This window comes from Coptis chinensis, chromosome 5, assembly GCF_015680905.1.
Source record: "Coptis chinensis isolate HL-2020 chromosome 5, ASM1568090v1, whole genome shotgun sequence".
In the NCBI taxonomy this organism is placed as follows: Eukaryota; Viridiplantae; Streptophyta; class Magnoliopsida; order Ranunculales; family Ranunculaceae; genus Coptis; species Coptis chinensis.
Genome location: NC_141460.1, coordinates 22,913,981 through 22,926,017, shown reverse-complemented (window position 1 = coordinate 22,926,017; position 12,037 = coordinate 22,913,981). Strand labels below are relative to the sequence as shown.

Below are 12,037 nucleotides of genomic sequence, written 5' to 3'. Positions count from 1 at the left end.
GAGTCTTTGTAGTCTAATTTAGAACACAAGAATTTTGTGGGTATGAATAAACACCCAAAAGTGTAATTTAAATCCCTTAATAGTATTACATTTAGGCCAATTATATTTATAATAAATAAGAGTTAGTATTGTTTACATGTTTTTGTGTATTTCAGGTCTTGAAGTTATTTATATGCTTAAAGATGTCATTTTTCATGGAAAACAAGTCAAGATGATTGCTGAGAGAGTTCTATGTTTAAAACCCAAGAATCAAGAAGAAAAATTCTTTTCAAGCCCAGTCAAAATTGGGAATTTAAATCAAAGTCAATTTGGGTAGAAAAAAAGGACAAAAAACCATCAGAACTTCAAAAGGGCATATCTTTGGACTTGAGCCTTAGAATTAGGCCTAATTTATGTCAAAACGACCGGCTTGGAATAGGCTTTCCAATGGATTTGGCTTTACCCCAATCAGAGCTGTAAAAGTGGATGAAAAGGATATTGAAGTAATTTCTAGCAGTTGTGGCCTCTTTAGACTTAACCTAATGGAATTTGGGCTCACATTAGAGGCCCAAAGTCCCCCTTTTTGGCCCATGCACGAAAATGCAACCCTAACCCTCTCCTATATAAATAGAGTTCAGACTAAACTTAACACTCCTCTTCTAGCTCCCATTTTTTTAGTGTAGAGTAGGTTAGTGTAGTTTAGGGTTAAGTTTTGTATGTAGCCTCCATTAAAACCATTCAATACAAGTTTTAGTTAAATTTAAATCTTGTCCCTACTTTATTATGTCTTTCTTTTATTATTTTAGTTTAATTAATCCAATGATATAAGGTTAATCCCCCCATTAGAGGGAGTGATTATGAAGCCTAATAAGGAATAGATTGCTTAGAATAATTATTTAATTGTGTATGTGTTTCAACGAGTTTAATTTATTGTATGATTTACAAAATAAATATACAATAAATTAAACTAGGGATTGTTATGATTAGGTCGAGAGATTTAGTTGTGATAATCATACATGCTAGTAATAATAATTATAGAGATGTAGGTTGTTGCTAGGGATGATAAGGTTTAAGGCTTTAGGTTTGATCATTACATGAAAACCTAAAGACGATCATTTTTCAATGAATAATTCGATTCTTGCATGAAACTAATCATTAGGTGGATTTATTACTCTCTTTATATCTTTCTCTCATATTTCATTCACTGTTTTAGCATCTTAGTTTACTATTTTCATATTTCATATTACTCTCTCATTAGTTAATCGTTTGTTTAGTCTAGATTCACATTCAATTACGTGCACACAAGAGTGGATCGAACACGATTACTCCCATATATCAACATATATTGAAAGTATAATATATTTATTGATAGCATGATTTTAGCATGTAGAAACACTGTTTTTGCATCTACTTTTCTTCTCTTATCACGTATATTCTCTACAAACCCTCACGAGACAAAACTCGTCCTCTTGGGGTAACCTTGAGGTTTAAAGGCTTGTTGCACAAGCCAAGTGCAATTGCGATTCCTACGAAACTGAGTTAGGATTTTGTTTTATTTTGTTTTGCTCGAGGTCTAGCAAAATGTAAGTTTGGGGGTGTTTGATAAGTGCCTAAAATTGTATATATTATATATAGTTTTATTGGCACTTTATAATATTATTCATGCTTAATTGCATATTTGTAACGTAAAACCATATATTTGCTTTATTCCATGGCATTATGAACATTTTTTTTGTCATAAAGGATTATTTGCATATATGTGGCATGTATTTAGAAAAGTCTCATGCAAAATATGTTTTATTAATTTGGTTTAATATTTATTTTTGTAGGAAATAAAGATGTTGGTCAAAGCCCAATCAAAGCCCGAGTCCATAAGCTAAAGAGGATCATTTAAAGAATCAATAAGTGAGAGCTCATGGAATAAATTGTGATATCAATAATGAAAGAAATGTTAGAGAATTGATAATTATGGAAGGAAATCAATTAAGAAAGGATACTTGCAACTACCACCATATATTCTTACCATTTTCATCACATTAAATATCCCCATTTCCATTAATTATTTATTCCCTTAATTGATTTTATTATATCAAACTATTTCTTAATACCTTATATTTTTGCCACCATATATATTCCCCCATATCCTCCATATTCTTGTCAATCACTCCATTCCTAATTCAAAACCATATCATTCCATTTTATCTTTTATTTGATTACCAATTTATATTCCATTCCTTTCTCATGCCTTGATAATGTCCCTTCCATATTATATTTCCTAAATTCTTTTATCTTTTATTTTCTTCCCATATCCCATAGATTATTTTCATTTTGTATGAAGATATTATATGCACCAAGATCTTGTTTGTGGAAGCTATAAATAGAGAAGAGAATTGGCATTGAGGGGACACCCATTCTATCTCCATTCTAGTATTCAATTAGTATAAATTTTTCTTTGTAGTTCTAGTTCATTTAATTAGTGAGGAAGACTAGAGTATGTAATTTTCCAAAGATCAACATCAAAGCAATAAAGGCGGTTTCAATATTCATTATATCTCGTGTTTAATTATTCTTTCATGTTAATTAATAGCATGGATCGGAGGGCTAAGCTTCCACCCCATGGTGGAAAGTGAAAGCTCTCCATGAAATTCTTGTTATTTTGTTTTTGTCCTTTTTGTTAGAATCTCTACTATATATGTTTTTCATGAAATCCAATGATATCTCTTTTTAATTGATTTTTACACTAAGAATAAATGTGCATGGTTTCTATTACCGTGGAAAATATGAGGCATTTTCCATTGTTAGTTTATTCTTTTTGTTAAAAATCTTTTAGATGACTCAACTTTATTAGTTATTAAGGGATTTTTGAGATTTTTTGTACTTCTTATTATGGACATTGAATACCTAAAAATTCATCATTTGGAGTCAAAGAGAATAGAGGATTGAATTTAATATTGAGGTGTTTTATTATGTTCTTAAAGTTATATTTTCCACTAATTCTAGAACTAGAGTTTAAGATTTAGTGAAGTTTCAGAGAAATTAACAAGAGGTATAAAAATGAAATGCAAGAATTGTTGGTGAGTTAGTAACTTTCTACCAAGGGTTTTGATAAATTGATCTTTGAAAATTAATTGTTTTAGTTAGTTATTATTTCCTTACAAGTTATTTTTTATTTTAGTTTAGATAAAAAAAAATTAGAAATTCTCAATAATTGTTTAAATATTAATTACCAAGTTAGCTATTGGTTTATGAAATCTCTTCTCCCTCATTTATTCATTTCAAGATGTGGATCGATACCTCACTTACCGCTATTTTAATAATATTTTATTGATTAGCAATTTTTGAGATTTTTGTTGATTGACAAGTTCTAGACAACAGAATTAAATATTCAAAGAATTCGTCCAAATCAGTAGGGTAAACACCGTGTGGTACAGAGTGTCTGCTGGAGTCAGTTTGGTTGCAATGTTGTGCTTGGAGCTGATCGCCTTGGAGTTCCATGATGCCATTGGGACTAGGGAAACGAATGACTTGATGCAAAGTAAAGGGAGCAACGCGCATGCTATGGATCTAGCGACACCCTAAAATGGTGTTGTAAGAGGAAGGGATATCGAGGACACTGAAGTGAGTGCTCATGGTTACTTCATATCTATAGGAACCGTTATTTCAAAATGCAAATTTCTACAAACCGCGAAAACCCACGTGCAGCGGAATTAATGGGGTTCACGGTTTTGGAATGGAAAACATACCTGTAAACCCGGCTTCTTGATAACTCTGATAATCCAATAGCTATGAATCCGAATCAACAATCAACCCCTTGATCTTTTGTTGTATTTCTTTCAATAGATTGGACGTTGTGTGGGCAACGATCTACCAACCCCCTTCTTTCTCACAAAGCTAGAACCAATTTTGGATCTATCTTTTCTTGCCTCTCTTTTCAAATCAAATGAATAGTAATTTCGGCCAATAGAAAAAGGGTTTCTATTTATAGGCTACAACATGGACCATGAGGAGAAATTAGGGTTGGGCCTCTTGACAAGCTTGGGCTTCCCATGTTCGCCCAGAACACACGACCCAAGTCCGTCAACAAATGGCTTATTCAACTAAAGGCCATTGTTGCACTACCGCCCTAATCCCAAATTACGTGTTAGCATTTATGGGCTCCATATTATATGCTTGTGGATCTCCCCGTGTTTAAGATATCGAATGTCCGTTGATTAAGTCAAGTTATTGACAACTACATTAATCAACTTCTTATGTCCTTGAGTAGTACCACTCAACCTCATTGTCATGTCGGATTAAATCCACCTACAGGGTTTACATAACAATCCTTATGAGCTTCTCAAGGGGACATCATCAGCCCAACTTCTTGCGGGACACGGATTTCTTCTATAATCAACATCACACCTTACATATAATGTCATTACCCAATCCATCGGGTTTGTTGATTCACAAATAAATCTCACTCATTGATGATTTAAAGCAATATACAATGCACGTAAGTGCCCGTTATTATATCCGGATTAAGAGGACAAGCATCTATAATAACAGAAGCGTTTGTTCTCTTATATAGTCAGTATAAAAAGAAACAACCTCACTTGGTCCTGTTACACACAAAGTGTACTAGTGTAATCCTATAGTTAAGATAGACTAATACCAAATTATACTACAACCGTACCAATAGTTTGTCTAAATCCATCTAGGTTGTGAACGATTACTTATACTTTATAAGATACTGATGATATGATCTTATGTGTGTTCACACCATATCATCTACAACATAAAGTATTAGACACATGCATATAACTAATAACATATATAATATGCATAATATTTGCTCATATGATTCTCATTTAAAATATAAAGAATTAGAGTTAATACAAAAGTAATGCTTTTAGTATATAACCCTAGCAATATCCTGTTTGGTCGACGATAGAAACGGACAGTAAGACGTCACCTTTGGGGTCGGTACGTAGGCCGTTGAATCCATAGATGGGGCCACCTGTTGGGATGAGCACAGAGTCGGGTAAACCAAGTTTCTAAAAGGTGCTATAATAAAGGATGTCGGAGAAGATGCCAGGGTCGACAAGAATGCAGTGGACACTAACACCTTTAATGCACAATTGAACAACGAGTGCATCGTTGTGGGGGGTGTAGACTTTGTTGAGGTCGTCATCGGTGAAGTAGAGGATGGCTTGGCTGAGTCCTTTGATGGGAGGGACTATGGAAGTTTGAGTGTGAGTGAGATTGTAGTAGTGATTCTTGTCGCCTATTTGATGGCGTTTATCTCGGTGAAAGTAAGCTGGAGTGGATTTTTCTGCTTAGCTGATGGTGTCGATGACGCAGTCGTTATCTGCATGGGTCAGAGGAACAGGCAGGTGATTTTGTTGAATAGCTGAGGCAAGAGGTAGTGAGTGTCGTCACCTTGGTGACTGAGAGCGGCAACGAGTGGGGACAGGATTGTGTTGATGGACCAGGGAGCACGGACGGGGGCGATTGGCTAGTAATAGTTGCTCAAGTGGGTGTTGTGGGTAATCAACAAATTCAGCTAGCTTGCCTTGGTCAATCAAGTACTAGATGTAATTCTTCAGGCCGCGACATTGGTCGGTGGGATGGGAACAAATGTCGTGGAATTGACAGTAGGGGCGATCAGGAATTTCTCAGATAAGTTGAACACCAGGTTTGAACCAGTAGGCGTTCTTGAAATGATTGTAAATGTGGGACAAGGGACGGTTAAGAGGTGTGTACACGTGAGGCTGGGTGCGAGGAGCTGGTGAAGAGCGTGGGGGCTGACTGGGATAAAGATCACTGTCAGGGTCCCAGGGGTGTTTGGGTCGAGGTCCACTTTTTTATACAGAGCACTTAAAGTGGTTAGGACGCCTTGTAGCAAATAACGGCTGAGTGGAAAAGTGGGGGTGAGGCCATTCCAGAAGGCAATGATGCTGACCGACTCGGGGCGGAGTGGTCGAGTGATAGAACAACTTTCTTGAAGCGTTGGAGGTAAGATTCGTGTGGTTCAAAGGGTCAATGCTGGGTTTTTATAATGGTGGCCATTGTGGGTTGTTTGGGGCGATTATGATAAAATTCCTAGTCAAAAAGGGTTTTGAAGGTAGAGAAGCTAGCGATGGAGGTGGCAGGCAGGTCAAAAAACCATTTAAGAGCTAGTCCTTTGAAGGTGGAGGGGAAAAGTCGGCACAGTAGCCCATCTAGGTGCGTGTACATTGTCAAATGCTAGAGGAAACTCTTGATGTGCTCAAAAGGGCAAGTAGAGTCATCGTACATCATGAACTTTGGTTGTTAGAAATGTAAGGAGGCAACAGTCTCTTGGATCTCTTCGGTAAGGGGAGAATCATCAAATTTTTGGAGGGTGTGCATGACGACCTGAGATATATCTTTGCTCCCATGCAAATCAGTGATGGTGGGGAGACATGGGGCAGCAGCTAAAATGGCAGCTTCAGCCTAATTGTCTGCTTCAGAACCATTGGCGGGTGAATCTGGGTGAGTCACCTTAAAGGCATCGTATTGTTCCTGTAGTAATCATAATTGATCGACAAGTTCAACTGTGATGGTGGCGGGGGGGGGACGGAGGGAGGGGATTGGTAGGGATAAAGTTGAGTGAGTTGTCAGATTCTCAAGGAATCAAACACATACGACACCAAATGTAAATGTCTAAATTTACACCAAATGTTAAGACTTAATTCTTAGCTTTTAAGTTGGGATAATAAAGAGGGAATGGTTTTGTTTGGTATTAATGGCTGCTCTTCATGAGTCAGAAGATGCCTACATATCCAACACTGTGTTAGTGAGATTGCAATCAAGCCACACATAGCTCTTAGAGGGTGGCTTTTATAGTCATTGAGAGTGTGCATCTGATGCGACATGTGTACTGATGAGTATAGATGTACGGTCAAGATGAGAGGCATGTGTCTATGAGAAACACGTGGATAGTAGGCGTTTAGGTTTATCTGAGTGGGCATAGGGTATAATGATGGTATAATGATAGTGTTTTCCGTAATGATAGTGGATGGCTGTAATGGTGCATGTCTTACGGCAGAAAGGGGGCTGAAGGATAAAGATAGTAATAATGACAGTGGCATGTGATGACGCCACGAGATGGAATCGAGTGATGAGTCATTGAGTTGTTGAGTATGCGAGTTTTCTGATATAGCGAGTGCTCGGAGTTGTTTGCGAGTGTGACGGACGCTCGTATGTCTGTGGGTCGCATTATATTGGAGAAGTTGTTGCATGTGAATCTTGTGCACATCATGTGACTAGTGAGATGTCCCTTATACTGTGTTTGCATGTGGATGCCCACCAGAAGGATTGTTTGTATTCCTAACCCCGAGGCATTAGTATACCTATGTAATTAAATTGTAACTTGAGACTCTTGGGTTGTATTCCTTAAATCTAATGGAGCTTATATAAAGGATACGCGAGAGAACTCATCTCTACAATTTCTTTAATTTATTTTTTCGTGTATGTTACTGCTTAAAGTAGCTCTCATGTATTCATAGAAAAAAGAAAACTCAATATTTTTGCTACAACCAAAGCCTGATTCTTTACATACAGATTACAGAGTGCACATGCTCATTTGCTAACAAATTCCATGAAATAGGAAGTATTAAAAAATTATAACACATGCAAGCATGGTGCATTCTTTCGGTTGTATGAATTTCTTTTAATCGCAATCTCTGAAACCTCTTATGCTAGACTATACACTACTATACAATTGCCCCTTTGTCTTTGCCTCTTTCTTTTTGCTATGGGACAAGAGGTTCATGAAGCTGTCCTCCAACAGAAGACGATATAAGGACGTAGCTACATCTCATGTACAACTGAAAAATGGACAAAATTCATATCTCTGATCTTATCTCGGATAGAAGGCACTGTGAGACATAGTAGCAACTGAGGGACGAAATGAGGCATTGAATGGGTGCGATGAATATTCAAAATTGTCATTAACTTCCATGGTCTTTTCATCAATGAAAGGAGGATTGCTGGGTGCAGGAAGTGGTTCGTCCCTCTTTGACAACATTTTTAGAACCGTTGACATGAATGGTCGCAATGAAGGAACCTCTTGTGTGCAGAGAAGTCCGACATGCAACGCCGTCAAAATATCATTCTTTATGTAGCCGCTATTACTATTGCCCAAATTTGGATCGATGATTTGCTCTGTTGTTCCTTGTTGGAAGTGCTTCCATGCCTATCACAATCAAATGGCATAAAAAAAATATAAACAAAAATAAATAGGTTTTCAAATAATGAGTGAATGACAGGAGTGACAAAATCCAAATCTTTTGGAGCAATGAAGTTTAGAAACTTACAGCTATAACAAGACTATCAGAAAGGCTATCAGAAAACTCATTGTTTTTTACTCTATTAATCTGCCTTCCAGTAATAGTTTCTAGTATAAGCACCCCATAGCTGTAGACATCTGCTTTTTCTGTTAATTGACCATAGGCTAGGTACTCAGGAGCCATATACCCTCTGTAGATTTAAACAATAAAGTTAGTCGTATATTTTGTCCAAATTTGAACAAATGCGAAAGCCGGTCAAGTCATACATTTAATTTCTAGAAAGCATCTTTGTAGATATTATAGTTAAATGCAAATTGAACTAGTATGCCTATTGATATATACCATCTATGAGTGCATAGGACATTCCCACTAGATTGCGCCACTTGCTTTTTATTGTGACAAGAATGTTTCAAGAAGCCATATGTTTAGCATTCTATTTACATGAAACCATAAAGTAAATAACTACTTCAGTACTTACAATGTTCCTGCAATGACAGTGCTAATGTGGCTTTTATCTTCTTGGAAAGTCCTCGCCAATCCAAAATCTGCAATTTTAGCCCGGAATTTCGCATCCAACAGAATGTTGCTGGATTTTATATCTCTGTGGATGATTCTTACTTTTTTGTTCTCATGAAGGTAAACCAAACCTTCTGCTGCTCCAATGATTATGTCAAATCTCCTCTGCCAATTTAACATTTTACCCTTGTTTGCATCTGTCGGGTTTATGGGAAACCCAAAAAAAAAAAGATAAAAATGACAAGAAAACAAATAGAAGTAAGACGGGCTCAGGGAGCAGCACAATTTGCTTAGCAATATAAGTAACTATTATATTGGCCTCTAAAATATTCATTTCCAGACAAGTTACCCTATCTCCTTTTATGTTCAATGCTCAAAAATTTAAGATTATATACGTACTTAGGAACCATTGTCAACTGACAGAAACAAATTTTCACTAGCTAGATCTATTCGTGTTAAAACATCTACTAAAAATCATGAGAAGAATTACCAAATATGAAGTGATCGAGACTCATGTTTGGTAGGAATTCATAAACAAGGAGACTTTCAGGCCCGAAACAACTGCAACCCAACAACCTGATAAGATTTTTGTGCTCCACGGTGCTTATCAAGTTAACTTCATTATAAAAATCAGAAGCCCTCTGTCTGTTGTTAACAAATAGCCTTTTCACTGCAATCTCCCTTCCATCAGCCAAAACTCCCTATGGGAAATCGTGTTAAACTCAGTGGAAAGATAACAATAACAATAGTTGGAATCTATTTGTGTGTAACTGGGAAAAATTACCTTGTAAACTATTCCAAATCCTCCTTGGCCAAGTTTATTTGAATCATTAAAATTTCCAGTGGCCTTCCGAAGTGTCGAGAACTTGAAGTTCAAGCTACTGTCATTCAAGGTTCTTGACATTTTGACAATGTCACTTGATCCTATAAAGTAAGAAAATAACGAATTGAATAGAGATTATTTGTCGCACCAAAGCTTTCCAATACAGCATTAGGAATATTGTCTCACCACCCTTTCTTTTCTCAAAGTAAACTCAACCTCATGATATCCACTAATCACAGCTGTAATGCAATAATATAGAGTTCCTTGATATTCGTATAAGTTACTATCAATACGTGTTTACCTCTTCTTTTCCTTTGTAGTATCATATTCTTCCTAATTGTAAGTCCAATAACTGCCCCAATTACGAAAACAGCAACAGAACTCGCAACAATAGCTATAACTACTCCTTTGCTGGCTGCAAAATGATTCAGGCAAACACATAATCAGGTAATCGCACATAGGAACAATTGAAAGAGTAAGTTCCCATAAGGAAATGGCATATATAATAGTACTTCTTCTAGTAAAAGTGTACTGTACTCGGAGAACCCAACATGATTCAGCTATCGACAAGTGATATTGGTTTAGTAATTCTAATGTTATTTACCAGTATTGAAAAAAGTAATAAATTGTAACAGATGTAAATTTGATTTCTTACGTTTTGAACCACCACCACGCTGTATTGAATTCAAAAAGTCTCTGTCCGAGTATCGTAAGAAGCACCCTGTATTCAGACGTCGCCCTTCTGACCACGGCAAACATTTCGTAAGGGACACTGATGCATTATCCAAGCATGCTCTACATGAGCTTGGATTCAGTGTCTTCCAACAATTTGCCAGCACATATGCTGACTCATTCTTTGATCCTGACACCGACACTTTAGGCCTTGCAAATCCCTCATTATTTGGTGCGGCTGTAACTGCTTCCTGCAAAGCTCTTCTTGCGGACTCTTGGAACTTATTGTCTTTCGTTGTTGTATTCCCACATATGGTCTTGTCTTTTGGACCTGTGATTTCATCATAGAATGTATGGTTCGCGAGACGTATAAAGCAACCATCAAGGTAGATACGTGCAGAGTTGTAAGGAAAGCATCCGGGTAAACGAGCACGTGCCTCAGCATAACACAGTACACAATCAAGCAAGTTGAGGTCTCCATAACACTGACCAAGGCCATAGTACGAATCTGGTCCAGTGCCCCCTTTCGTTATTCCAAAACCAGTGGTCCGCATCAGGCCACTTAAATTCTCCATTACCGCAACGAGGATGGAAACAGCTGCAGAAGCGTTGTGCATAAGTAGTGTTCCACATTTGAATTCAACTACTTGAGCTCTGGGTTGAGATAATATTTTCTCTACTAGTAGACATAAGACCAGAATAAACAAAGCTTTCTTCATTAACTAACCTGGTGCTCTGTTTGGAAAGCAAAACAAGCGGAATTTGGATATCAGGATTCAGACAATGAACCAGCCTAAGGCTATAATTTAGCCCTTATTAAAAAAAATCCAAGCAGAATCGATTCACTAAAGAAAGATGTTCATTTAAGAGTGGGGTGGGATCATACGTGTACGTACTTTCCAAGCAGAAAATATGGTAATCCTTTGAAGAAGTGCAAACGATGCTGCTACCTCCACTCTTGTAAATGAGAATGAAAGATATGTATTGGACGATTTGCAGGTGGTGGTCAAGGAAGTAAATATGGAAAAGAATTTTCATTCTGGTTGGAAGAAATTGGATTTGTAAGAATTGACTTTGTTTTCATTTTGTTGAGAAGATTTTACGCGCTTTCTTCTACATGCAACGACCGTGACTGATAAGTGACAAGTGATAACCAACCCAAACCATACCCATAAAAAAACGGTTTCAGTTTTGTTCCAATAAAATATTGGTTTGTGAACTGGTTTGGGAACCATATGATTCCCAACCACTTTCGATAAAATGGCATTTGAGTATTATTTATGATTTATTTTGGCATATTTATTTATAAATTTTGTGGCTGAAATGAATTGATGTAATTTAGGAATTGATTGATTTTACTGTTTTCAGATTATTTCCCAAGTGTAGAGAGATGGGAGATGTTTTACGAGTTTTTGAAAAGTTATGTGAACCGGATGTGGTTTTGTGGATTTCAATGGTCACTGGATATCTTCATTCTAGAGCTTGAGGACGATGGGTCAAGTCAGACACCTTTTGATGGGTCAAAGTAAGACAACTTCTCAATTTTCTAGGAAAAAAGAAATAATTAATATGGGGACTTGTCAATAATATTGTTTGGGCGTTTCCGCTTGATATTTGTCCATGCCTTGTAATCTTTTCATTTCTTTTTATTTTATATTATTTGTGTTTATAAATTTATAATATACATCAATTTATAGTATATAAGCTCTTAGAGGGATTTGCTGCCTATTCATGCTTAAACTACACCGTTTTGGAT

The 12,037-nt window shown here is 36.7% G+C and overlaps 1 protein-coding gene and 1 long non-coding RNA gene across 4 annotated transcripts; one reads left to right on the top strand and one right to left on the bottom strand.

The window, feature by feature from the left end:
- Positions 1-7,454: 7,454 nt before the first annotated feature.
- LOC147497116 (cysteine-rich receptor-like protein kinase 2) lies at positions 7,455-11,765 on the bottom strand. 3 transcript variants are annotated; one of them, XM_086559826.1, is made up of 8 exons: positions 11,009-11,765; positions 10,265-10,879; positions 9,911-10,024; positions 9,571-9,710; positions 9,277-9,487; positions 8,749-8,983; positions 8,298-8,460; positions 7,455-8,176 (listed from the first exon to the last, which is right to left on the bottom strand). In XM_086559826.1, the coding sequence occupies exons 2-8, from the start codon at positions 10,854-10,856 to the stop codon at positions 7,841-7,843; spliced, it is 1,791 nt and encodes a 596-aa protein (XP_086415952.1). In that variant the 5' UTR covers positions 10,857-10,879; positions 11,009-11,765; the 3' UTR covers positions 7,455-7,840. The 3 variants fall into 3 exon arrangements, with proteins under 3 accessions (XP_086415952.1, XP_086415951.1, XP_086415950.1); XM_086559825.1 differs by having other exon boundaries at positions 10,265-11,016; positions 11,178-11,303; XM_086559824.1 differs by having other exon boundaries at positions 10,265-11,016; positions 11,168-11,298.
- On the top strand, positions 11,202-11,868 carry LOC147497115 (uncharacterized). Its single transcript, XR_015195038.1, has 2 exons — positions 11,202-11,342; positions 11,650-11,868. It is a non-coding gene; the product is annotated as an uncharacterized LOC147497115 (long non-coding RNA).
- Positions 11,869-12,037: the final 169 nt, after the last annotated feature.